This window comes from Mobula birostris, chromosome 5 (genome assembly GCF_030028105.1).
Source record: "Mobula birostris isolate sMobBir1 chromosome 5, sMobBir1.hap1, whole genome shotgun sequence".
Lineage (NCBI taxonomy): Eukaryota > Metazoa > Chordata > Chondrichthyes > Myliobatiformes > Myliobatidae > Mobula > Mobula birostris.
Genome location: NC_092374.1, coordinates 3,511,717 through 3,539,050, shown reverse-complemented (window position 1 = coordinate 3,539,050; position 27,334 = coordinate 3,511,717). Strand labels below are relative to the sequence as shown.

The window sequence follows — 27,334 nt, the reverse complement described above, 5'->3', positions numbered from 1 at the left end:
ACTCTTTATCTTACGGTGCTTTATTGTGTTACATCGGATCCAGAGAAACAGTTATTTCATTCCCCTTTACACCTGTGTACAGGAAATGACTTCAAAGAATCTTGAATGTTGAATCTTGAGGGAGTCCCAGCAGAAAGCTCCCTGTGAAATGGTGAAAGGGGAGGAGGGGGGAAGATATGTCTGATGTTTGAATCTCGTTGAAGGAGGCAGAACCTGTTGGATGTGGAGATTAGTGAAGTGGAAGATGAGGACTGGAGGGTCTCTGACCTTGTGTTTGGAAATGCCCTCCTGACATCCTGGTAGGTACAGAATGTAAATCGTTTAAATCCTATCAATGTGGGTGGGAGAGAGGGAAAGGGGCTTGTTCTGCTGTTTTGTTGTCGTCGTCGCTGCTTGTGTTGTTCTGCTGAACACTGTTGGCATGCTATGTTGATACTGGATTGAGACGACACTTGCTCCTCAAGATGTGTTGGTTGTTAACGCCATCAATGAATTTCACTGTGTTTCGTTGTATCTATGATAAATAAATAAATCTGAATCTAAATCTCAATCATATCTGAGCAGCTATCAGAGCTCAGTCCCTTGGTCTTCCTGATATTTAATAACCATTTAAACCCAAATGAGGGGACGTAGTACACAGATCTGTACTGGCTACAAAAGTCCCACTGCAGCCACTTCCACACAGAAGAAGTGAAGGAGCTGTCATACTCACCAACAACCTTTACAGAGATTACATCAGAGTTTCCATGGTCCCCGGCTCCTGGTCTGAAGAAGCTACTCCGGGCTTTACCATACTGTAGCAGCGAGTTAGGGAAGGGACGAAGTGGGCCGAGACCAGACTTCTTCCTGATCTAATGACAAAGATGATCTGTCAGTGGCTCCTGGTCTGATAAACACAGTGAAAGCCCTCAGACATAGCAGGGCCTAATGCAACCACCCACCCCACCATTCCCTCCAGAAAAACGCAGACTAACAAAGACAGAAAACCAGCAGCAAACACTTTGAGATATAATGACACAGAACAAATACCACACAGAAGATAATGGTGAGGAATAAGCTACTGGGAAATAATATTGTGTATTGATAAAGGAAGAACAAAAGCCAGACACAGAATATAAAAAGCAAGGAGAGACACAGACAAAATGGCATGGAGGGTGCAGACATAACACAACTCCAGACCTAATCTTATGCAGTGAAATCAGGCAAGTAGTTGACCTTCTGCTATCTCCAGAGAAATCTTACCACCAAACACACCTGTACCTCTGCCCCACTATCCACTTTCCCCAGGGATCGCTCCCTCCATTATTCCCTTGTCCATTCGTGCTTCCCTACTCATCTCCCTGTTGGCGCTTATCCCTGCAAGTGGCCAAAGTGCAGCACCTGCCCATCCACCTCCATCCAGGTCCCCAAAGTGTACTTCCAGATGAGGCAACATTCTAATTCCCACTCCCATTCCCCTTCCAACATCTGGCATCCTCTTGTGCCACGACAAGGCCACCCTCAGGATGGAGAAGCAATACCTTGTATTCAGTTTAGGTAGCATCCAACATGATCTATTTCTCCTTCCAGTAAAAAAAATTTCCCTTCTACTCCTCTTTTCTTCTATTCCTACTTGGGCCTTTTATTGCTTCTCAAATGCCTGTCACCTCCCCTTGGGTCCCTTCCTCCTATGGTCCACTTTCCTTCCTATCAGATCCCTTCCACCCATGGTCCACTTTCCTTCCTATCAGATCCCTTCCACCCATGGTCCACTCTCCTTCCTATCAGATCCCTTCCACCCATGGTCCACTCTCCTTCCTATCAGATCCCTTCCACCCATGGTCCACTCTCCTTCCTATCAGATCCCTTCCACCCATGGTCCACTCTCCTTCCTATCAGATCCCTTCCCCCTAGGGTCCACTCTCCTTCCTATCAGATCCCTTCCCCCTAGGGTCCACTCTCCTTCCTATCAGATCCCTTCCCCCTATGGTCCACTCTCCTTCCTATCAGATCCCTTCCTCCTATGGTCCACTCTCCTTCCCATCAGATCCCTTCCGCGGCGGCCTTTTACTGTTCCTATCCACCTGCCTTCACTTTGAGCTAACCTCCTTCTCCAACCCTCCAACCTTTTCATTCTGGCATTTTCCCCTACTTTTCCAGTCATGAAGAAGTGTCGCCACCCAATGCGTCAACTGTTTATTCATTTCCGCAGATCCTGTCTGACCTGCTGAGTTCCTCCAGCATTTTGTGTGTGTTGCTCTGAATTTCCAGCATCTGCAGAACTTCTTGTATTTATGAGTAGCTGGGGTTACAGGGGAAGAGTAGCTTGGGAACAGATGCCATAACTCCACAGGTTTCAGATTAGTTGTGGATTGGAATGCTTGTCGTCTGAGTGCTGTGTGTGTGACTGCTGTCAGTATGCTATTGGAAGGATGTATGGACTTTTGAGAGGGAAGAAGAGGGTGTTACATATTATCGATTTGGGTATCTATGTTGGAGGTGTGATTGGTAAAGTTACAGATGATACAACAATTAATAGTGAGGAAGATAATCTGAGGTAACAGAACAATACTGATCATCTGGTAAACTGGGCAGAGGAACGTGAGATGAAATGTAATCTTGATAAGCGTGAGGAGACACACTTGGGGGCAGGGTCCAATAATGAACAGCTAGACCCAAAGTGCATTGAAGAACAAAGGGGCCTTGGTATACAACTCCATCAATCCCCAAATTTGGCAGCAAAGGTAGAAAAGGTGGCAAAGCAAGCATAAGAACATAAGAAATAGGAGCAGGAGTATGTCACCTGCTCTGCCATTCAATAAGATCATGGCTGATCTGGCCATGGACTCATCTCCACCTACTTGCCTTTACCCCATAACTCTTAATTCCCCGACTATGTAAAATTCTATCCAACACTGTCTTCAATATATTTACTGAGGTAGCCTCCGTCGCTCCATTGGGCAGACAATTCCACAGATTCACCACTCTCCAGGAAAAGCAGTTCCTTCTCATCTCCGTCCTAAATCTACTCCCCTGAACCTTGTAGCTATGTCCTCTAGTCTTAATCTCATCTACAAGTGGAAACAATACTCCTGCCTCTATATTATTTATCCCTTTCGTAATTTTATACGTTTCTATGAGATATCCTCTCATTCTTCTGAATTCCAGCGAGTACAGTCCCAGGCGATTCAATCTCTCCTCATCGTCTAACCCCCTTGTCTCTGGAATCAACCTGGTGAACCTCCTCTGCACTGCCTCCAAAGCCAGTATATCCTTCCTCAAGTAAGGAAACCAGAACTGCATGCAGCACTCCAGGTGCGGCCGCACCAGTACCCTGTACAGTTACAGCATGACCTCCCTGCTCTTAAATCCAATCCCTCTAGCAATGAAGGTCATCATTCCATTTGCCTTCTTGATAGCCAGCTGCACCTGCAAACCAACCTTTTGTGATTCACGCACAAGCACTCCCAACTCCCTCTGCACAGCAGCATGCTGCAACTGTTTACCATTTAAATAAAAACCTGCTTTTCCATTATTCCTTCCAAAGTGGATGACCACATATTTACCAATATTGTATTCCATCTGCCAGACCCTTGCCCATTCACTTAACCTATCTATATCTCTCTGCAGACCTTCCATATCATCTGCACAATTTGCTTTTCCATTCAATTTAGTATCATCAGAAAACTTAGATATACTACACTCGGTCCCACTCCCCACCCCCCAACAGTATCCAAAGTGGGATATTTATCATTGAGGGGAACAGACACAAGACTACACTATCTATTCCCTTTCCCACTCCTGACATTTACCCAGGTACCTCTCTGTAGCTCCTGACTACACCTCCTCATTCTCCTGTTTGAGCTGAAGACAATTAAGCTGCAACTCCAATTGCTTAACACAACCACTGAGAAGCTGTAGTTCAATGCACTTTGTGCCAACATAGTTATCAGGATGAATGGAGGTTTCCCAAATTTCCCAAGTTTCACGCGAGGAACAAACCACTACTTCTGGATCCATTCTCAGCACACTAGCTATGTACTGACAGTGAGAAAAAAAGCTTCCTAGAAACTTTCCTACTTCTGCCTGTGCTAACCCGAGGCAGTTCTGTAGAACGAACCGCCTACGGATGGGGGGAGCAAAGCACTGTCCTCAGGGGAACCATGTAAGAAAAGGCTATTGAGCAAGTGCGGGTAAATAGGATTGCTGTAGCAGTACAGACATGGTGATGGAGAGTGCCTGCCTCTGTGCTGAACACAGTGAAGAGCAGATCGTGAACATAAAATTTGGTGTCAGAGTGGCTGCGAGAATTGTAACGAGAAACTCAGTAGGGGCTGAGCCATTTAAAAGGTACAACAAGAGACAAATGGCTGAATTTCCTTAGTGCTGCTCAAATTTCTGCCAATAACTGACAGCAGAAGCAAGCAGCAGTGCCGGACTGCCCACCTATGATTAGCTTCTTTACCTTGTTCATGACCTTTCGACTGTGTTGGAGTTTACCAATGTACCAGCGAGCGGCTGGAAGGGAGCACCGGGCAGCCCTAAGGAGCAGAAGGACTCGCTGCAGGACCCCTGACAGTTTCTGCCGAGTTCCTCTCTCTCTGGATAAGGCGAGATCCTCCACACTACCCTAAAATTGCAGAGGCTGGCGTTAGTTCCAAAACTGGGCAAATAGATAGGACGATACTTGTTACTCAAATGAAGCTCTCTAACTATCAGTCCTGAAGGAGAGATTCAACCCAGAACGTCCACAGTTCCCTCTTGCACCCCGACATAAACTGCTCGCCCGCCCCCACCCTCGAGATTCTCCAGTGGTATGGTTAATACTCCCAAACACCAACCCCACAAATGTACAGATCATTCTGACAGCAATGGAGCCTGCGCTCCATCACTGACAGTACTGGACCCACACTCCATCACTCTGACAGTACTGGGACCACACTCCATCACTGACAGTACTGGACCCACACTCCATCACTGACAGTACTGGACCCACACTCCGTCACTGACAGTACTGGGACCACACTCCGTCACTGACAGTACTGGGACCCACACTCCGTCACTGACAGTACTGGACCCACACTCCGTCACTGACAGTACTGGGACCACACTCCGTCACTGACAGTACTGGACCCACACTCCGTCACTGACAGTACTGGGACCACACTCCGTCACTGACAGTACTGGGACCACACTCCATCACTCTGACAGTACTGGGAACACACTCCATCACTCTGACAGGACTGTACCCACACTCCATCCCTCTGACAGTACTGGGACCACACTCCATCACTCTGACAGTACTGGACCCACACTCCATCACTCTGACAGTACTGGGACCACACTCCATCACTCTGACATTACTGGGACCCACACTCCATCACTCTGACAGTACTGGGACACACACTCCATCACTCTGACAGTACTGGGACCACATTCCATCACTCTGACATTACTGGGACCCACACTCCATCACTCTGACAGTACTGGGAACCCACACTCCATCACTCTGACAGTACTGGGAACCACACTGCATCACTCTGACAGTACTGGGACCCACACTCCATCACTCTGACAGTACTGGACCCACACTCCACCACTCTGACAGTACTGGACCCACACTCCATCACTCTGACAGTACTGGACCCACACTCCATCACTCTGACAGTACTGGGACCCACACTCCATCACTCTGACAGTACTGGGACCACACTCCATCACTCTGACAGTACTGGACCCACACTCCATCACTCTGACAGTACTGGGACCACAGTCCATCACTCTGACAGTACTGGGACCACACTCCATCACTCTGACAGTACTGGGACCCACACTCCATCACTGACAGTACTGGGACCCACACTCCATCACTGACAGTACTGGGACCACACTCCATCACTCTGACAGTACAGGGACCCACACTCCATCACTCTGACAGTACTGGACCCACACTCCATCACTCTGACAGTACTGGGAACCACACTGCATCACTCTGACAGTACTGGGACCCACACTCCATCACTCTGACAGTACTGGGAACCACACTGCATCACTCTGACAGTACTGGGACCCACACTCCATCACTCTGACAGTACTGGACCCACACTCCATCACTCTGACAGTACTGGGACCACACTCCATCACTCTGACAGTACTGGACCCACACTCCATCACTCTGACAGTACTGGGACCACACTCCATCACTCTGACATTACTGGGACCCACACTCCATCACTCTGACAGGACTGGGACCCACACTCCATCACTCTGACAGTACTGGGACCACACTCCATCACTCTGACAGTACTGGGACCACACTCCATCACTGACAGTACTGGGAAAACACTCCATCACTCTGATTGTGCTGGGACCCACACTGCATCACTCTGACCGTACTGGGACCGACACTCCATCACTCCGACAGGACTGGAAACAGACTCCATCACTCTGACAGTACTGGACCCACACTCCATCACTCTGACAATACTGGGACCACACTCCATCACTCTCACAGTACTGGGACCACACTCCATCCCTGACAGTACTGGGACCCACACTCCATCACTGACAGTACTGGGACCCACACTCCATCACTATGACAGCACTGGGACCACACTCCATCACTGACAGTACTGGACCCACACTCCATCACTCTGACAGTACTGTGAGCACACTCCATCACTCTGACAGTACTGGGACCACACTCCATCACTCTGACAGTACTGGGACCACACTCCATCACTCTGACAATACTGGGACCACACTCCATCACTCTGACAGTACTGGACCCAGACTTCATCACTCTGACAGTACTGGACCCACACTCCATCACTGACAGTACTGGGACCACACTCCATCACTGACAGTACTGGACCCACACTCCATCACTCTGACAGTACTGTGAGCACACTCCATCACTCTGACAGTACTGGGACCCACACTCCATCACTGACAGTACTGGGAACCACACTGCATCACTCTGACAGTACTGGGAACCACACTGCATCACTCTGACAGGACTGGAACCACAGTCCATCCCTCTGACAGTACTGGGACCACACTCCATCACTCTGACAGGACTGGAACCACACTCCATCACTCTGACAGTACTGGGACACACACTCCATCACTCTGACAGTACTGGGACCACACTCCATCACTCTGACAGTACTGGAACCACACTCCATCACTGACAGTACTGGGACCCACACTCCATCCCTCTGACAGTACTGGACCCACACTCCATCACTCTGACAGTACTGGAACCACACTCCATCACTGACAGTACTGGACCCACACTCCATCACTGACAGTACTGGACCCACACTCCGTCACTGACAGTACTGGACCCACACTCCATCACTCTGACAGTACTGGGACCACACTCCATCACTCTGACATTACTGGGACCCACACTCCATCACTGACAGTACTGGACCCACATTCCATCACTCTGATAGTACTGGGACCCACACTCCATCACTGACAGTACTGGACCCACATTCCATCACTCTGACAGTACTGGGACCACACTCCATCACTCTGACATTACTGGAACCCACACTCTCCCTCTTGGCTCGAAACGTTGACTGTTTATTCCTCTCCGTAGATGCAGCCTGACTTGCTGAGTTCCCCCAGCGTTGTGTGTGTGTGTGTGTATAGATTCCTCCAGCGTTGTGTGTGTGTATAGATTCCTCTCCTATACTCGATCTGCTGCTGCTTCTCGGAGTTGGCCTGCCCCAAGGCTCTGTCATCCAGCCCCCAACGTGCTTCCCACCCCTTGCTGTATGTGGGCTTCAACTGGAGAGTATTTCAGGGAGTTTATCCAGGCTCTGCCCTAAATTTCCTGTTTGCCTTCCTTCTTGTGGATCTTGCAGCTTCCTAACAATGAGGTAAATTAATCTAACAATGAAATAAAACAGTCCAGGAATGCAACACCATAGGCCATGGAATAAATCCCAACACTCTGTGCCCTTTCAGTTGTGTGTACCACAATATATCTATCACCACAGTCATTGCTTCATACTGCCGCCTACTTCCATGTTTCTTGGAACCTTGGGCTTTGTATCTGCGAGTACTGAACACAGTATCAATTTAATTCCTGGTAAACACCCCTCTCTGTACCTTTCAGTGGTTCATTCATTCCACATAATATCAGAGATGCGTACATCTTGAAATTCTTTTTCTTCCCCCTTTATCCAACGGCCCACATCACTCCATCTTATGCCCTCCCCACTGTCCACCATCCTTTCCCTGTCACCCACACATTCCTCCTTCTGGTTTCACTTCTCACCTCCACGGTCAACTCTCCTTCCGATCAGATTCTATCCTCTTCAGCCCTTTGTCACTTCCACCCTCCCAGCTCCTTACATCATTTTCACTCTCCCCCTCCCTCATCTGCCTTTCACCCTCACTTTATCGGGATGCCCCCCGTCACCCACCAGGTCCTGCTCCAAGCCCCTCTGACTTCTTTCCCATCCCAATGAAGAGTCTTGACCTGAAGCTGTGACCGTCCATTTCCTCCCTGACCCGCTGAGTTCCTTCAGCATTCTGTGTGTTGCACCGGATTTCCAGCAATCTGCCATCCCTAGTGTGTTCCCAGCACAACCACGTTGCTCTGTGAAATAGGGGCCCTGCTGCATCCACTGGCACAGGGAGGTGCCAGGGGTGCCACCCACTTACTGACTGTTCATCACTGCCCAGCCTCACCTCACTGAGCACAGCTGGCTGAGGGCAATACAGCGGAGGAGCAGGCAGGTACAAGCCATCAGGCACCAGCCCGGGTAGCTGCGCAGCAAGGTCCTTCACCGCTTGCATCAGAAGGTCAAAGGTCCCTGACAGCACGTCTGCATCTGCCATCACAGCTGCCTTTAGGATTTCCTGTACTGAGTTGAACATCACATCGGCGTCCTCCTCCTCGATTGAATCTGCAAAGTGGGAGAGAGAAACACGGAGTCATAACATAGAACATAGAATATTACAGCACAGTTCACTACAATGGACGTGGGGAGGATGTTTCCTGGAGTTGGGAAGTCAAGGACCAGAGGGCACATCCTCAGATTAGAGGGACCATTTAGAACAGACATGAAGTGGATCTTTTGTAGCCAGAGAGTGGTGAATCTGTGGAATTGATTGCCACAAATGGCTGTGGAGGCCAAGTCATTTGGTATATTTAAAGCGGAGGTTGATAGGTTCTTGATTAGTCAAGGTGTCAAAGGTACAGGGAGAAGGCAGGAGAATGGAGTTGAGAGAGAGAATAAATAGGCCACGATTGAATGGCAGAGCAGACTTGATGGGCCAAATGGCCTAATTCTGCTTCTATGTCTTATGGTCTCATAACCTTTGGCCACTAACTTATGTAGCCCCCCTGGCCACCCTCAGGGTCGCTCAGCTCGCTGTCGTCTAGGGAAACAGCCTTGGCCCCGCCAAACTGGGTAATTAGTTTGTGTGGATGCTGTGTGATGTACCCCACCCCGCCCAATTAACAGACAATACACCAGATACGATTAAATGATTTACAGTTTATAGATATTACTGGAACTATATAATTAATAAAGAATAAAATATAAAAGGAAAATAAAAGGCGCCACACTTATCAAAGTTCAATCTCTTCGTGCACAAACAGTTGGAGCTCAGGACCCTTCTTCTTCACCCTGCGACCCCTTGGACCACCTCGACCAGCTGCCTGGGACCAACAACGGTGGTCGACCAGATGCTCCACACGAGTCCGTCTCTGTCTCCTCACCAAACGCCATCCTTGGGGTCCAACCCCGTTAGCAGACATCACAGCACCTGGTCCATCCTCTGTCTCTCTCCCACCTCCTCCCCCAAAACCCCGCGCATACAGTATCTTCAAATACACCAAAAACATAACAACTATCCCAATTGGTTCGTAACATATTCTTATCACACTCTAAACCAAAACAAGCTGCTAACGCAAAAACTTTCTCAGCGTTTAACATAACAAAGAAGCATTCCCAAGTATAACATAACAAAGAAGCCATTTTAATTAGCCTACGCAGTAGCATAAGAGACGAAACCCCCCTACACTTATAACCTACTTCAAATTGAACCTAACTCCTCCCTCACACATAGACCATTTTTCTATCATCCATGTGCCTACATAAGAGTTTCTTCAATGTCCCTATTGTATGTGGCTCTACCACCACCCCCGGCAGGGCAAGTCAAACACTCACCACTCTCTGTAAGCAACCTACCTCTGACATTGCCCCTATACTTTTCTTCAATCACCTTAAAATTACACCCCTCATGTTTGCCATTCCCACCCTGGGAAAATGTCTCTGGCAGTCCACTCTTATCATCTTGTATACCTCTATCAAGTCACCTCTCATCCTCCATCACGCCAAAGAGAAAAGCCCGAGCTTGCTCAACCTACCCTTGTAATACGTGATCTCTAATCCAGGCAGCATCCTGGTAGATCTCAGCTCACCTGTCAACAGTTTGGTGTCGGCACCTGGAGCCACGGTTAAATCTGGCAAAGCCACGTCTGTCTTTGGTGCATGACCCAACAGTGCCCGGAGTTTATCTTGGAAGATCTGGCATGGATGAAGTTCTCTTGTTAGATGGAGTGATCTCCAATGACTTCTGAAACATAAGGAGATAAGAACATAAGAAATAGGAACAGGAGTCGGCCATCTGGCCCATCGAGCCTGCTCCACTATTCAAGAAGATCATGGCTGATTTGCCCATGACCTGAGCTCCACCTACCTGCCTTTTCCCCATAACCTTTAATTCACCAACAATGCAAAAATCTATCTAACATTGTCTTAAGTATATTTACTGAGAGAGCCTCCACATCGCTCCATTGGGCAGAGAATTCCATAGATTCACCGCTCTGGGAAAAGCAGTGCTTCCTCATCTCCATCCTAAATCTACTCCTTTGAATCTTGAGGCTATGTCCCCTAGTTCTAGTCTCACCTACCAGTGGAAACAACTTTCCTGCCCCTATATTATCTATCCCTTTCATAATTTTATATGTTTCTATGAGATAACCTCTCATTCTTCTGAATTCCAGCGAGTACAGTCCCAGGAGATTCAATCTCTCCTCATCGTCTAACGCCTTCACCTCTGGAATCAACCTGGTGAACCTCCTCTGCACCGCCTCCAAAGCCAGTATATCCTTCCTCAAGTATGGAGACCAGAACCACACGCAGTACTCCAGGCGCGGCCTCACCAGTACCCTGTACAGTTGCAGCATGACCTCCCTGCTTTTAAATTCAATCCCTCTAGCAATGAAGGCCAACGTTCCATTTGCCTTCTTGATAGCCTGCTGCTGCACCTGCAAACCAACATTTTGTGATTCATGCACCAAGCATGCCCAAATCCATCTGCAAATCCTCATCCTCCAAGGGACCAAAATTCACTTTAGCTACCCTTTTCCGCTTTATATAATTATAAAAACTTTTACTCTGTTTTTAATATTTTGTGCTAGATTATTTTCATAGTGTAGCTTCCCTTTCTTTAGTGCTCGCTCAATGGTTCTTTGTTGCTTTTTAAAGTTTTCCCAATCTTCCAGTTTCCCACTACTCTTGGCAACTTTGTATGTGCGAGCTTTTAGTTTGATGCCACCTTCTATATCCTTAGTTACCCAAGGCTGGCTCCCCCCACCCTAACTGTCCTTGCCTTTAACTGGGACATACTTTTGTTGAGCACCAAGAAAAAGCTCTTTGAAAGTCTTCCACTGTTGCTCAACCATCCCACCATGTAGTCTGTGAAATAAAATTAAGTTGATAAACAAAGGTCAGTATTCCCATCGGAAGAAGAGACTAACCAAAATGGTAACTCTGTTTCCCTCTCCAGACTTGCTGAAAACTTACACGCCTTCTGTTTTATATCTTATAGCCAATTTAAGCGTCTAGCCAGATTAAAGATTAAGGCGTCAAGGCCAAGGGGGAGAATGAACTGGTATTCAGCTCACTACTCCATGTCAGCCAAGATCCCCCTCCTGAGCCTGTTCCACATGCCTGCATCTAACCCCTCTCTCTCTCTCTTCTCGCTTCCACCATCAAGTGCAAGGTGCAAGAGTCTTGATCAGCTGCACCCCTGTCAGGCCTGAACTGTCTCCCTGGCTGTGGCACGTAGCCATCGGCACTCCACTCAGCGCTGTCCAAAGGAGATCAATGTCTCCGTCACTGTGGACTCATCTTAGGAACTATGTGGTTCATGTTCTGTGTGTTATTTGTTTACATGGCTCAACCACTGGGAAAACTCAAATCAGAGGCTTCCCATTCTCGATCTGAAGGAAGTTGAGGGGTCTGGAGTTAGTACAGGGAGAGGCCGTTGAGGTACAAGCAGCAGTGATATCACGATCATGCAGAACGGACAGTGAGCTGAATGGACTCCTGTTTCTGGGACAGGTGTTTGGAAACTCAGGGTTACCCCAGCAGGCACAAGTTTAAGGGGAGAGTGGGGAACATTTAAAAGGGACCTTAAAGATATATTTTTCACACAGAATGTGAACGAACTATCAGAGGAAGTGAAAAAGGAGAGGACAATTACAGAGTTTAAAGGATATTTATACAAGTACAACGATGGAAAAGGTCTTGAGGCAAGTGAGCCAAGTGCAGGAAATGAGACTGGTTCAGTTAGGCATCGTTAACATCATAGATGTGTTGGGCCGAAGAGCCTGCATATTTATTTATTTTTCTTTGGTGATCCAGTGTGGAACAGACACATACAACCCAACGAGCTGCACCGCCCAGCAACACCCATACTTAACACTACCTTACACTTACCACCCACACCACACTCGGCGAGTAGGGTAAAGGAAAACTCCAAGGCATTCTTCAATTATGTGAAGAGCAAAATGATGACAGGAGTGAAGGTAGGACCGATTAGAGATAAAGGTGGGAAGGTGTGCCTGGAGGCTGTGGAAGTGAGCGAGGTCCTCAATGAATACTTCTCTTCGGTATTCACCAGTGAGAGGGAACTTGATGACGGTGAGGACAATATGAGTGAGGTTGATGTTCTGGAGCATGCTGATGTTAAGGGAGAGGAGGTGTTGGAGTTATTAAAATACATTAGGACGGATAAATCCCCGGGGCCTGACGGAATATTCCCCAGGCTACTCCACGAGGCGAGGGAAGAGATTGCTGAGCCTCTGGCTAGGATCTTTATGTCCTCGTTGTCTACGGAATGGTACTGGAGGATTGGAGGGAGGCGAATATTCTCCCCTTGTTTAAAAAAGGTAGTTGGGATAGTCCGGGTAATTATAGACCAGTGAACCTTATGCCTGTGGTGGGAAAGCTGTTGGAAAAGGTTCTTAGAGACAGGATCTATGGGCATTTAGAGAATCATGGTCTGATCAGGGACAGTCAGCGTGGTTTTGTGAAGGGCAGATCGTGTCTAACAAGCCTGATAGAGTTCTTTCAGGGGGTGACCAGGCATATAGATGAGGGTAGTGCAATGGATGTGATCTATATGGATTTGAGTAAGGCATTTGACAAGGTTCCACACGGTAGGCTTATTCAGAAAGTCAGAAGGCATGGGATCCAGGGAAGTTTGGCCAGGTGGATTCAGAATTGGCTTGCCTGCAGAAGGCAGAGGGTGGTGGTGGAGGGAGTACATTCGGATTGGAAGGTTGTGACTGGTGGTGTCCCACAAGGATCGGTTCTAGGCCCTCTACTTTTCGTGATCTTTATTAATGACCTGGATGTGGGGGTAGAAGGGTGGATAGGAAAGTTTGCAGACAACACAAAGGTTGATGGTGTAGTAGATAGTGTAGAGAATTGTCAAAGATTGCAGAGAGACATTGATAGGTTGTAGAAGTGGGCTGAGAAGTGGCAGATGGAGTTCAACCCAGAGAAGTGTGAGGTGGTACACTTTGGAAGGACAAACTCCAAGGCAGAGTACAAAGTACATGGCAGGATACTTGGTAGTGTGGAGGAGCAGAGGGATCTGGGGGTACATGTCCACAGATCCATGAAAGTTGCCTCACAAGTGGATAGGGTAGTTAAGAAAGCTTACAGGGTGTTAGCTTTCATAAGTCGAGGGATAGAGTTTAAGAGTCGCGATGTAATGATGCAGCTCTATAAAACTCTGGTTAGGCCACACTTGGAGTACTGTGTCCAGTTCTGGTCGTCTCACTATAGGAAGGATGTGGAAGCATTGGAAAGGGTGCGGAGGAGATTTACCAGGATGCTGCCTGGTTTAGAGAGTATGCATTATGATCAGAGATTAAGGGAGCTAGGGCTTTACTCTTTGGAGAGAAGGATGAGAGGAGACATGATAGAGGTGTAAAAGAAATTAAGAGGAATAGATAGAGTGAATAGCCAGCGCCTCTTCCCCAGAGCACCACTGCTCAATACAAGGGGACATGGCTTTAAGGTAAGAAGTGGGAAGTTCAAGGGGGATATTAGAGGAAGGTTTTTTACTCGGAGAGTGGTTGGTGCGTGGAATGCACTGCCTGAGTCAGTGGTGGAGGCAGATACACTAGTGAAATTTAAGAGACTACTAGACAGGTATATGGAGGAATTTAAGGTGGGGGGTTATATGGGAGGTAGGGGTTGAGGGTCAGCACAACAATGTGGGCCGAAGGGCCTGTACTGTGTTGTACTATTCTATGTTAACTATGTTAACACTAGCCTAAATGCAGGACAATTTACAATTTACAATGTTAAATGTACATCTTTGGGATTGTGGGGGAAACCAGAACACTCGGAGGAAACCCACAGAGAACATATAAACTCCTCACAGACTGCGCTGGAATTGAACTCCAAGCTGCGGTTCCACGAACCACTGCATTACAGTGGTGTATTGCTTCAGTGCCAAATACTCAAGAGACTGAACTCGAGACAGGCAGTCTGCACTGTATGTACCCAGTTCTACTCTCTGCATGACTGAATTGGAGATATTCAGTGATAACCCAGTTTACATTTGGTTACTGCAATGTACAGGAAGGTACATCTAATGAGAACTGATTGAATGGCAAGTTCACCCAGATTTGACTGTTTAACATAGAACATAGAATAGTACAGAAGGGGCCATGAGAAGGCCTTGGCAGGCAGGATTAAGGAAATCCCCAAGGCATTTTACAAGTATGTGAAGAGCAAGAGGATAAGACGTGAAAGAATAGGACCTATCAAGTGTGACAGTGGGAAAGTGTGTATGGAATCAGAGGAGATAGCTGAGGTAGTTAATGAGTACTTTTCTTCAGTATTCACTACGGAAAAGGACCTTGGCAATTGTAGGGATGACTTACAGCGGATTTGAAAAGCTTGAGCATATAGACATTAAGATGGAGGATGTGCTGGAGCTTTTGGAAAGCACCAAGTTGGATAAGTCACTAGGACCGGACGAGGTATACCCCAGGCTATTTTGGGAGGTGAGGGAGGAGATTGCTGAGCCTCTAGCAATGATCTTTGCATCATCAATGGGGACAGGGGTGGTTCCAGAGGATTGGAGGGTTGCAGATATTGTTCCCTTATTCAAGAAAGGGAGTAGAGATAGCCCAGGAAATTATAGACCAGTGAGTCTTACTTCAGTGGTTGGTAAGCTGATGGAGAAGATCCTGAGAGGCAGGATTTATGAACATCTGGAGAGGTATAATATGATTAGGAATGGTCAGCATGGCTTTGTCAAAGGCAGGTCGTGCCTTACGAGCCTGATTAAATTTTTTGAGGATGTGACTAAACACATTGATGAAGGTATAGTAGTAGATATAGTGTATATGGATTTCATGAAGGCATTTGAAAAGGTGCCCCATGCAAGGCTTATTGAGAAAGTAAGGAGGCATGGGATCCAAGGGGACATTGCTTTGTGGATCCAGAATTGGCTTGCCCACAGAAAGCAAAGGGTGGTTGTAGACGGGTCATATTCTGCATGGAGGTCAGTCACCAGTGGAGTGCCTCAGGGATTTGTTCTGGGACCCCCTACTCTTTGTGATTTTTATAAATGACCTGGATGAGGAAGTGGAGGGATGGGTTAGTAAGTTTGCTGATGACACAGAGGTTGAGAGTGTTGTGGGTCGTGTGGAGTGTTGTCAGAGGTTACAGCGGGTCATCGATAGGATGCAAAACTGGTCTGAGAAATGGCAGATGGAGTTCAACCCAGATAAGTGTGAGATGGTTCATTTTGGTACGTCAAATATGATGGCAAAATATAGTATTAATGGTAAGACTCTTGGCAGTGTGGAGGATCAGAGGGATCTTGGGGTCCGAATCCATAGGACACTCAAAGCTGCAGCGCAGGTTGACTCTGTGGTTAAGAAGGTGTACAGTGTATTGGCCTTCATCAACCGTGGGATTCAGTTCAAGAGCTGGGAGGTAATATTGCAGCTATATAGGACCATGGTCAGACCCCACTTGGAGTACTGTGCTCAGTTCTGGTCACCTCACTACAGGAAGGATGTGGAAACTATAGAAAGGGTGCAGGGGAGATTTACAAAGATAATGCCTTACGAAAATAGCTTGAGTGAATTTGACCTTTTCTCCATGGAGTGACGGAGAATGAGAGGTGACCTGATCAATGTGTAAAAGATGATGAGAGGCATTGATTGTGTGGATAGTCAGAGGCTTTTTCCCAGGGCTCAAATTGCTAACACAAGAGGGCAGAGTTTTAAGGTGCTTGGAAGTAGGTACAGAGGAGATGTCAGGGGTAAGTTTTTTTTACGCAGAGAGTGGTGAATGCGTGGAATGGGCTGCTGGTGACCGTGGTGGACGTGGATAGAATAGTATCTTTTAAGAGGCTCCTGGATAGGTACATGGAACTTAGGAAAATAGAGGGCTATGGGTAACCCAACGTAATTTCTAAAGTAAGTGGATGTTTGGCACAGCATTGTGAACTGAAGGGCCTGTATTGTGCTGTAGGTTTTCTGTGTTTCTATATGTCCTGCACCTTCCTCATTTTTCCCAGAAATGCACGCCATTGCTGCCCTGCTGACATCCCGGCCAGCACCTCCTTCCAATCTACTTTGCCCAACTCCTCTCTCATACCACTGCAATTCCCGTTACCCCACCGAAATACTGCTACCTCAGACGTTACTTTCTCCCTATCAGATTTCAAGTTGAACTCAATCATATTGTGATCACTGGTTCCTAAGGGTTCTCTTACCTTAAGCTTCCTAATTACTTCTGGTTCATTACATAACATCCACTTCAGTATTACTGATCCCCTAGTAGGCTCACTGACAAACTGTTCTAAAAATCTGTCTCTTTAGCATTCAAAAAACTTACTCTCTTGAGATACATTGCCAACCTGATTTTCCCAATCAACTTGCAAGTTAAAATCTCCCATGCTAGAATAACATTGCCCTTTTGACTTGCCTTTTCTATTTCAAGTTGTAACCTGTGGTCCACCTCCCAGCAACTGTTGGAAGGCCTGTATATAAATGCCATTAATGTCCTTTTACCCTTGCAGTTTCCCTGTGGCTCCCCATTAGTCACAGGCTTCTAGTCAGAGAGGCAACCTTCTCCTACCACTCTCTGGCTTCTCCCACAAAGTCAATGTCTAATTTAATTTACTACCTCATGCTGAATGCCGAACGAAAAAGTTCAAAAAAATTTATTTAAGATATCCCCACATTTCTTCCAGAGGACTAATTTTGACTCTTGCAATCTTTTTGCCCTAAACATATCTGCAGAATCCTTTAGGATTCTCCTTCAGCTTGTGTGCTAGAGCAACTTCATGCCTTCTTTTAGCTCTCTTGATTATCTAATCGTGTTACTTTGTGCTACGTTGGATCTGGAGTAACAATTATTTCGACCCCTTTACACCTATGACACTGAACAATCTTGAATCCTGCATATTTCCGCCTGTGCTGGAGGTAACCCAGGACAAACTGAGTATGCACGTACCGGGCGTACGGAGGAATCCGCTTCTCATACAGATTGAAAGCCAGGCCCAGCACCACTGCAGCCTTCCAGTCACCCAGTCTCAGGGCCACCCACACAGCTTCAGGGAGGAGCCTGGCAATCAGCATCAGCTCCACTGCACGTTCAACACTCCAGATGGCAGACAGGTGCTGCTCACGCACTGCTGCAGCTACACGGGCCCGATCGACGGGGACCAGCCGGGGCAGGCAACCTGTGACATAATGGAACAATCAGAGCACTAAGTGCAATCGTGGGGCAGTCACAGAACTAAACGTAACAACTGGGGTCAGTCGGGGATCGAACACAACAGTGGGTCATTCGGGGACCGAATGTGACACTGGGTCAGTGGGGGACCGAACGACGTGACACTGGGGTCAGTGGGGGACCGAACAACTTGACATTGGGTCAGACGGGGACTGAGCGTGACATGGGGTCAGTCGGGGACCGAACGTGATATTGGGGTCAGCCGGGGACCAAATGCGACACTGAGGGTCATCTGGGGACTGAACGCGACACTAGGGTCAGTCAGGAACCAAACATAACACAATTGGGGCATTCGGGGACCAAGCACAATGGATGAACAATCCACACCAGGGGTGTGTGAAAAGAGCTACTTTTTAATCAGGACAGAGATCAAGATTTTAGAGGAAGAGTTTCACATCAGTTTCTCTAAGTGGAGGAGTGACCAACCAGCAAGATGGATTTATTAAAAAAAAGGGCCAATAAAAGTCATTCAAGGGCAAGCAGAGCGGTCATCCTTGGAGAGGCCATGCTTTTTGAGTGTACCAGTCTTTAGAGTGGCATTGGCTCTCTGGGCTTCGATAAGGTAAATTGTCTTGTAAGGCTACTCTCTCTCTCCTTATTTGCTCATTCCTCATCTATTAGGGCATGGCAGTTTAGAGAATGGCTCGGGGGCAGTGTTTTGTACTCTGTGTGGGATACAGGAAGTCTGGATGACATCCAGTCTCCCAAATAAACACAATTACACCAGGTACACCAAGCTGCAGCTCCTGAGAGAACGTATTAAGGAACTGGAGCTGCAGCTCGATGATCTTCGACTCATATAGGAGAAGGAGGAGGTGATAGGCAGGAGCTACAGCGGGGTAGTTACCCCTGGGTTGCAAGAATCAGGTAACTGGGTGACTGTCAGAAAGGTGGGGGAGAATGCACAGCCAGTGCAGAGTACACCTGTGGCTGTTCCCCTCAATAACAGGTACTATTGAGTGGGACAACCTGCCAGTGAGGAGCCTCAGTGACCGGGTCTCTGGCACCCAGTCTGGTGATGTGGCTCACAAGAGCAGAGAGTAGTGAAGACTGCAGTGTTGTTAGGAGATCCCTTAATCAGAGGAACCGAGACGAGGTTCTGAGGGTGCGATAGAGAAACCCGGATGGGTTTCTTGCCTTCCTGGTGCCAGGATCGGGGCTGTCTCGGATTAGGCCCATGGTATTCTCAAGGGTGAGGGTGAGCAGCCAGAAGTCTTGGTACATATTTGCACCAAGGACATAGGAAGACAAGGTGAGGAGGTCCTGAATAGGGATTTTAGGAAGCTAGGTAGAAAGCTGATAAGGTAATTTGGCAGGCGAATGTGTGGCTGAGGAACTGGTGCGGGGGGCAGGAGTTCAGATTTATGGATCATTGGGATCTCTTCTGGGGAAGGTATGACCTGTACAAAAGGGATGGGTTACACCTGAACCAGAGGGGGTCCTATATCCTTGCAAGCAGGCTGGCTAGAGTTGTTTGGGAGGATTTAAACTAATTTGGCAGAGGGATGGGAACCAGAGTGATAGTGCTGAAGATGAGGTAGTCAGTTTACAAACAGAGGCGATGTATAGTGGGACTCCTAGCAAGGAGAGGCTGATAATAGGGCAAAATTGTAGTCAACAGGATGAGTTGCAATGTAAAAGGCAAACAAAATTGAAAAAGGTGAGTATAGGACCCAATGTGTTATATTTGAATATGTGCTGTACACGGAATAAGGTAGATAAATTTGTGGCACAGTGCAGATTAGCAGATATTGTGTTGTAGATATCACTGAATCATCGCTGAAGAAGATTATAGCTGGAAACTTAATGTCCAAATTGAATAGGAATAAGGAACCTTGGTACTAAAGGCAAATTGAATAGGAATAAGGAACCTTGGTATTAAAGGCAAATTGAATAGGAATAAGGAACCTTGGTTCTCAAGGGATATTGCAACTCTGATAAAGAAGAAGAGGGAGTTGTATGAAATGTATAGGAAACAGGGGGTAAATCAAGTGCTTGAGGAGTATAAGAAGTGCAAGAAAATACTTAAGAAAGAAATCAGGAGGGCTAAAAGAAGACATGAGGTTGCCTTGGCAGTCAAAGTGAAGGATAATCCAAAGAGCTTTTACAAGTATATTAAGAGCAAAAGGATTGTAAGGGATAAAATTGGTCCACTTGAAGATCAGTGTGGTCGGCTTTGTGCGGAACCAAAGGAAATGGGGGAGATCTTAAATAGGTTTTTTGCATCTGTATTTACTAAGGAAGCTGGCATGAAATCTATGGAATTGAGGGAATCAAGTAGTGAGACCATGGAAACTGTACAGATTGAAAAGGAGGAGGTGCTTGCTGTCTTGAGGACAATTAAAGTGGATAAATCCCCGGGACCTGACAGGGTGTTCCCTCGGACCTTGAAGGAGACTAGTGTTGAAATTGCGGGGGCCCTGGCAGAAATATTTAAAATGTCGCTGTCGACAGGTGAGGTGCCAGAGGATTGGAGAGTGGCTCATGTTGTTCCGTTGTTTAAAAAAGTATCGAAAAGTAATCCGGGAAATTATAGGCCGGTGAGTTTAACGTCAGTAGTAGGTAAGTTATTGGAGGGAGTACTAAGAGACAGAATCTACAAGCACTTGGATATACAGGGGCTTATTAGGGAGAGTCAACATGGCTTTGTGCGTGGTAGGTCATGTTTGACCAATCTGTTGGAGTTTTTCGAGGAGGTTACCAGGAAAGTGGATGAAGGGAAGGCAGTGGATATTGTCTACATGGACTTCAGTAAGGCCTTTGACAAGGTCCCGCATGGGAGGTCAGTTAGGAAAATTCAGTCGCTAGGTATACATGGAGAGGTGGTAAATTGGATTAGACATTGGCTCGATGGAAGAAACCAGAGAGTGATGGTAGAAAATTGCTTCTCCATGTGGAGGCCTGTGACTAGTGGTGTGCCACAGGGATCAGTGCTGGGTCCATTGTTATTTGTCATCTATATCAATGATCTGGATGATAATGTGGTAAATTGGATCAGCAAGTTTGCTGATGATACAAAGATTGGAGGTGTAGTAGACAGTGAGGAAGGTTTTCAGAGCCTGCAGAGGGACTTGGACCAGCTGGAAAAATGGGCTGAAAAATGGCAGATGGAGTTTAATACTGACAAGTGTGAGGTATTGCACGTTGGAAGGACAAACCAAAGTAGAACATACAGGGTTAATGGTAAGGCACTGAGGAGTGCAGTCGAACAGAGGGATCTGGGAATACAGATACAAAATTCCCTAAAAGTGTCGTCACAGGTAGATAGGGTCGTAAAGAGAGCTTTTGGTACATTGGCCTTTATTAATCAAAGTATTGAGTATAAGAGCTGGAATATTATGATGAGGTTGTATAAGGCATTGGTGAGGCTGAATCTGGAGTATTGTGTTCAGTTTTGGTCACCAAATTACAGGAAGGATATAAATAAGGTTGAAAGAGTGCAGAGAAGGTTTACAAGGATGTTGCCGGGACTTGAGAAACTCAGTTACAGAGAAAGGTTGAATAGGTTAGGACTTTATTCCCTGGAGCGTAGAAGAATGAGGGGAGATTTGATAGAGGTATATAAAATTATGATGAGTATAGATAGAGTGAATGCAAGCAGGCTTTTTCCACTGAGGCAAGGGGAGAAAAAAAACCAGAGGACATGGGTTAAGGGTGAGGGGGGAAAAGTTTAAAGGGAACATTAGGGGGGGCTTCTTTGCACAGAGAGTGGTGGGAGTATGGAATGAGCTGCCAGACGAGGTGGTAAATGCTGGTTCTTTTTTAACATTTAAGAATAAATTGGACAGATACATGGATGGGAGGTGTATGAAGGGATATGGTCCATGTGCAGGTCAGTGGGACTAGGCAGAAAATGGTTCGGCACAGCCAAGAAGGGCCAAAAGGCCTGTTTCTGTGCTGTAGTTTCTATGGTTTTCTATGGTCCAAGGATACACACTGTAACGAAAGGACAGGCAGGAAGGCAGAGGGGGCGGCATTGCTCTGTTGGTAAAAAATGAAATCAAATCATTAGCAAGAAGTGACATCGGGTTGGAAGATGTTGAATTGTTATGGATTGGGCTCAGGAACTGCAAGGGTAAAAAGATCCTGATGGGAGCTGTATACAGACCCCCAAACAATAGTAAAGATGTGGTCAAAACAAGTTACAACTGGAGACAGAAAATGCATGCCAAAAGGGCAATGTTACAATAGTCATGGGGTATTTCAATATGCAGGTATATCGGGAAAATCAGGTTGGTGCTAGATTCCAAGAGGGGGAGTTTTCTCGAATGCCTATGAGATGGCTTTTTAGAGCAGCCCCTGGTTGAGCCCAAAAGGGATCAACTATTCTGGATTGGGTGTTGTGTTATGAACCAGAATTGATTAGAGACCTTAAAGTAAAATAACCCTTGGGGAAAGTGATCCTAATATGAACAAATTCACCCTGAGATTTGAGAAGGAAAAGCTAAAGTCAGATGTATCAGTATTACAGTGGAGTAAGGGGAATTACTGAGGCATTAGAGAGGAGTTGGCCAGAACTGATTGGAAAAGAAAACTGGCAGGGATAATGGCACAGTAGCAATGGCTGGAATTTCTGGAAGCAATTCAGAAGGCACAGGATATATACATCCCGAAGAAAAGAACTATTCGAAAGGCAAGATGAGACAACCATGGCTAACAAGAGAAGTCAAAGGCAACATAAAAGCCAAAGAGAGGGCATGTAATAGAACACAAATTAGTGGGAAGTCAGACGATGGAAAGCTTTTAAAACCCAACAGAAGGCAACTAAAAATGTCATTAAAAAGGTAAAGATAGAATACAGAAGTAAGCAAGCCAATAATATTAAAGAGGTTAACAAAAGTTTCTTCAGATACATATAGTGTAAAAGAGAGGTGAGACTGGATATCCGACTGCTGGAAAACAAAAGTAATGAGGGAAAAGGAAATTGCAGATGAATTAAATAAGTATTTTGCATCAGCCTTCACTGTAGAATAGCGGTCCCCAACCACCGGGCTGCAAGGAAACGATATGATGTGGTGATATGAGTCAGCTGCACCTTTCCTCATTCCCTGTCACGCCCACTGTTGAGCTTGAATGCACGCGAGGTCATTACCCGCGCGTCATCCACATCAGCGCAGGAAGGAGATCAACTCCTCGAGCTTGCAAATGACGGAGGGCTGAAAAGTATGTTTGGCATAACATCTCTGCCAGCATTCAGGATCAAAGTCAAGGCTGAATATCCTGAGATAGCCACAAAAGCACTGAAAACGTTGCTTCCATTTCCAACATATCTCTGCAACGAATGCAACAAAAACTAAATTGAGGAATAGACTGGACATAAGGAACCCCGTTCGAGTATCACTGTCTCCCATCACCCCTCGATAGGACCGTCTTGTTGCAGGAAACAAGCCCAGGGCTCCCACTGATTCAGCGATATTGGTGTGTTGCAATGATTTTATATGTTCATACGAGGAAAATATGTGCTGTGTGTTTAATATCCAAACGTTACTTAAAAAGTTATGATGCTATTGGCTTACTTATATAACCATATAGCAATTACAGCACAGAAACAGTTGATCTCGGCCCTTCTAGTCCATGCCCAACGCTACTCTCAACTAGTCCCACCGACCTGCACTCAGCCCATAGCTCTCCATTCCTTTCCTGTCCATATACCTATCCAATTTTTCTTTAAATGATCATATAAAACATGCTTCTGCCACTTCTACTGGAAGTTCGTTCAACACTTACTTCAAGCTCCCCTGTCCTTCCCTGGTAATTGACTTATCACTATATTCATGCAAGAAATATGCGCTGTGTGTTTAATATTAAATTCGTTAGATAAACCCTTTTAGAAACGAAATTGAGTGTATTAGCCACTTATCACCTATATTCCATTCGTGATTAACATCACCCACCCCCCCACCGGAACAGAATCGCCAAAAACGATTTGTGGGGAAAAAAACCGACATGTACACGCATGTGCACTGGTGCCCGCGCAAGGCTTCATGGTCATTGTAGTCTTTCTTGGGGTATTTGACTACTACTCTTGTCCGTTGGCAACCCTACCCAGCCCCCGCCCCGCCCCCCCCGGTCGGCCGGTCCGCAAGAATATTGTCAATATTAAACCAGCCCGCAGTGCAAAAAAGGTTGGGGACCCCTGCTGTAGAAGACACGAGCAGCATGGTGGAAGTACCAGGTGTCAGTGGTCATGGAGTACGCTAAGTTACTATTACTAGCGAAGAGGTTCTTGGGAAACTGAAGGGTCTGGTAGACTGGAGGGCTAGAGGGCTGGAGGGCTGGAGGGCCGGAGGGCTGGAGGACAGAACAAAAGGACTGAAGGACAAGAGTTCAGGAGGCTGGGAGGACTGGAGGACAAGAGGGCTGGAGAGCTGGAAGAGTCGAAGACAGGAGGCGAGAAGGACTGGAGGACTGGAGCAGGGATCCCCGACCTCTTTTTGCCCCGCGGAGTGGTTTAATATTGACAATATTCTTGTGGACCAGCAGGGGGGGGTGGTGTTAATCACGACCAGAATATAGGTGATAAGTCAACTATAAGTCACTTGTAAGTGGCTAATACACTCAATTTCGTTTCGAAAAGGGTTTATCTAACGAATTTAATACTAAACACACAGCGCATAGTTTCCTCTCATGAATATAGTGATAAGTCAATTATAAGTCACTTATAAGTCAACAGCATCATAACATTTTAAGTAACGTTTGGATATTAAACACACAGCGCATATTTTCCTTGTACGAACATATAAAATCATTGCAACACACCAATGTCGCTGAATCAGTGGGAACCCTGGGCTTGTTTCCCTGCAACAACATCGAGGGGTGATGGGAGACAGCGATACTCGAAGGGGATTCCTTATGTCCAGTCTATTCCGCAATTTAGTTTTCGTTGCATTTATTGCAGAAAACCGTGCTTCGCAGAGATATGATGTTGCAAATGGAAGCAACGTTTTCAGTGCTTTCATGTCTATCTCAGGATATTCAGCCTTGACTTTGATCCGGAATGCCGGCAGAGATGTTATGTCAAACATACTTTTCAGCCCGTCGTCATTTGCAAGCTCGAGGAGTTGATCTTCTTCCCGCACTGACATGGATGACGCGTGGGTCATGACCTCGCGGGGGTAATGACCTCGTGTGTGTTCAAGTTCAACAGTGGGTGTGACAGGGAATGAGGAAAGGTGCAGCTGACTCATATCGTTTCATATTGCCAAATCATATCGTTTCCTCGCGGCCCAGTAGCACATGCTTTGCGGCCCAGTGGTTGGGGACCGCTGGACTGGAGGACTGGAGGACCGGAGGACCGGAGGACCGGAGGACCGGGGACTCTGGGTGACGTGAGTTATAAGAAGAGACTGAACAGGCTCTTACTGTTTTCTCAGGAACATTGGAGGCTGAGTGGTGACCTTAAAGAAGTTTATAAAATCAGAAGAGCCACAGATAACGTAGATAATCAGTTTCTGCTTCCCTGTGGTTGGATTGTCAAAAACTAAAGGGCATGGGTTTAAGGTGTAAGGAAGGAGATTTAAGGGAATCTCTGGGGTAACTATTTCACTCACAGAGTTGTTAGTATCTGGAATGAGCTGCCAGAGGAGGTGATGAGAGGCAGAGACAACAACAACATTTAGGACGAATGACTGAATAGGACACAGAGCAATGGAATTAATGTAGGCGGTGTGACGACCGGCATAGTGTTGATGGGCTGAAAGGCCTACACAACTCCATGATTCTGAATTACTGGAACCTGATGGCCCGGCCCCAAAGGTTTGGCAGGAAGTGGCTGCTGAAATAGTGGACCTAGACTGATGTTGAAAAGACTCTGAGACAGACATACAGATGATTAAAAAGGACAGCTATGTAGGAGGGAAGGGTTAGATTGATCTTGGAGTAGGCTAAAAGGTTAGTACAACATGGGCCGAAAGGCCTGTACTGTGCTGGAATGTTACATTCTCTGTTCTAAATGTTTCATCACAGACTCAATTTCAGATTGGAAAACAGCCAACTTGTTTGTTAGAATGAGAAGACAAGGGTGGTAGGGAAGCAGATCAACTATGATAACAGTGAATAGTGAGACAGGCTTAAAGGGCCATGTGACTTGGACATTGTTGCAGTTCCCAGGGCAGAGTTCTAGGCCTGACCATTCATCTTGTTTCACATCCAGCTGTTACTGAGGTAAACACAAAATACACTGCAGATGCTGGGGTCAAAGCAACATCCACAGCACGCTGGAGGAACTCAGCAGGTCGGGCAGCATCCGTGGAAACGATCAGTCAATGTTTCGGGCCGGAACCCTTCGTCAGGACTGTAGAAGGAAGGGACAGAGGCTCTATAAAGAAGGTGGGGAGAGGGTGGGAAGGAGAAGGCTGGTAGGTTCCAGTGAAAAACCAGTAAGGGGAAAGATAAAAGGGTGGGGGAGGGAAGCAGGGAGGTGATAGGCAGGAAAGGTGAAGAAGGAATAGGGGAAAACACAATGGGTAGTAGAAGGAGGCGGAACCATGAGGGAGGGGATAAGCCACTGGGGGAGGGGGCAGAGTGAAATAGGAATAGGGGAAGGGAGGGGGCCGGAATTACCGGAAGTTGGAGAATTCTATGTTCATACCAAGGGGCTGGAGACTACCTAGACGGTATATGAGGTGTTGCTCCTCCAACCTGAGTTTAGCCTAATCATGGCAGTAGAGGAGGCCATGTATAGACATATCCAAATGGGAATGTGAAGCAGAGTTGAAGTGGGTGGCAACCGGGAGATCCTGTCTGTTTTGGCGGACGGAGCGGAGGTGCTCGATGAAGCGGTCCCCCAATCTGCGTCGGGTTTCACCGATGTAGAGGAGGCCGCACCGGGAGCACCGGGAGACAGAGAGGACCAGCAGAGACAGTGAGAGGTGCAGAGGAACCTGGCTAACAGTGAGTCCTGATGAAGGGTCTCGACCTGAAACATCAACTGTTTACTCTTTTCCATAGATACTGCCTGGCATCCTGAGTTCCTCCAGCATTTTGTGTGTGTTGCTTTGGATTTCCAGCAACACACACAAATACAGATTTTCTCACATTTTTAACAACGTCTTTCTCAGTAGTTTGTACCGAATACCATCATCCTCAGAACTCAGGAAACACTTTTTCCTCCACTTGTCTTCACAGGTTCCAGGCCCCTCACCCCATCAAACACCATCCCACCTCAGTCCACATCACTTCACAGTACCTCATATAATACCCTCTCACACCACACACCATCCTCTCGCAGACAGCCAGAACCGTCTCCCTACACCCGGCAC

The 27,334-nt window shown here is 46.9% G+C and overlaps 1 protein-coding gene across 2 annotated transcripts in view; it reads right to left on the bottom strand.

Annotated features, from left to right (window-relative positions):
• Positions 1-27,334, bottom strand: part of cplane1 (ciliogenesis and planar polarity effector 1) — a 311,037-nt gene that overhangs the window by 165,769 nt on the left and 117,934 nt on the right. For both annotated transcript variants that reach the window (XM_072257500.1, XM_072257501.1), the window contains exons 17-21: positions 17,793-18,021; positions 10,430-10,584; positions 8,689-8,906; positions 4,445-4,609; positions 713-851 (exon numbers count right to left, since the gene is read on the bottom strand). In XM_072257500.1, the coding sequence (XP_072113601.1) occupies positions 713-851; positions 4,445-4,609; positions 8,689-8,906; positions 10,430-10,584; positions 17,793-18,021 (906 nt within the window). The remainder of the gene's footprint in view (positions 1-712; positions 852-4,444; positions 4,610-8,688; positions 8,907-10,429; positions 10,585-17,792; positions 18,022-27,334) is intronic.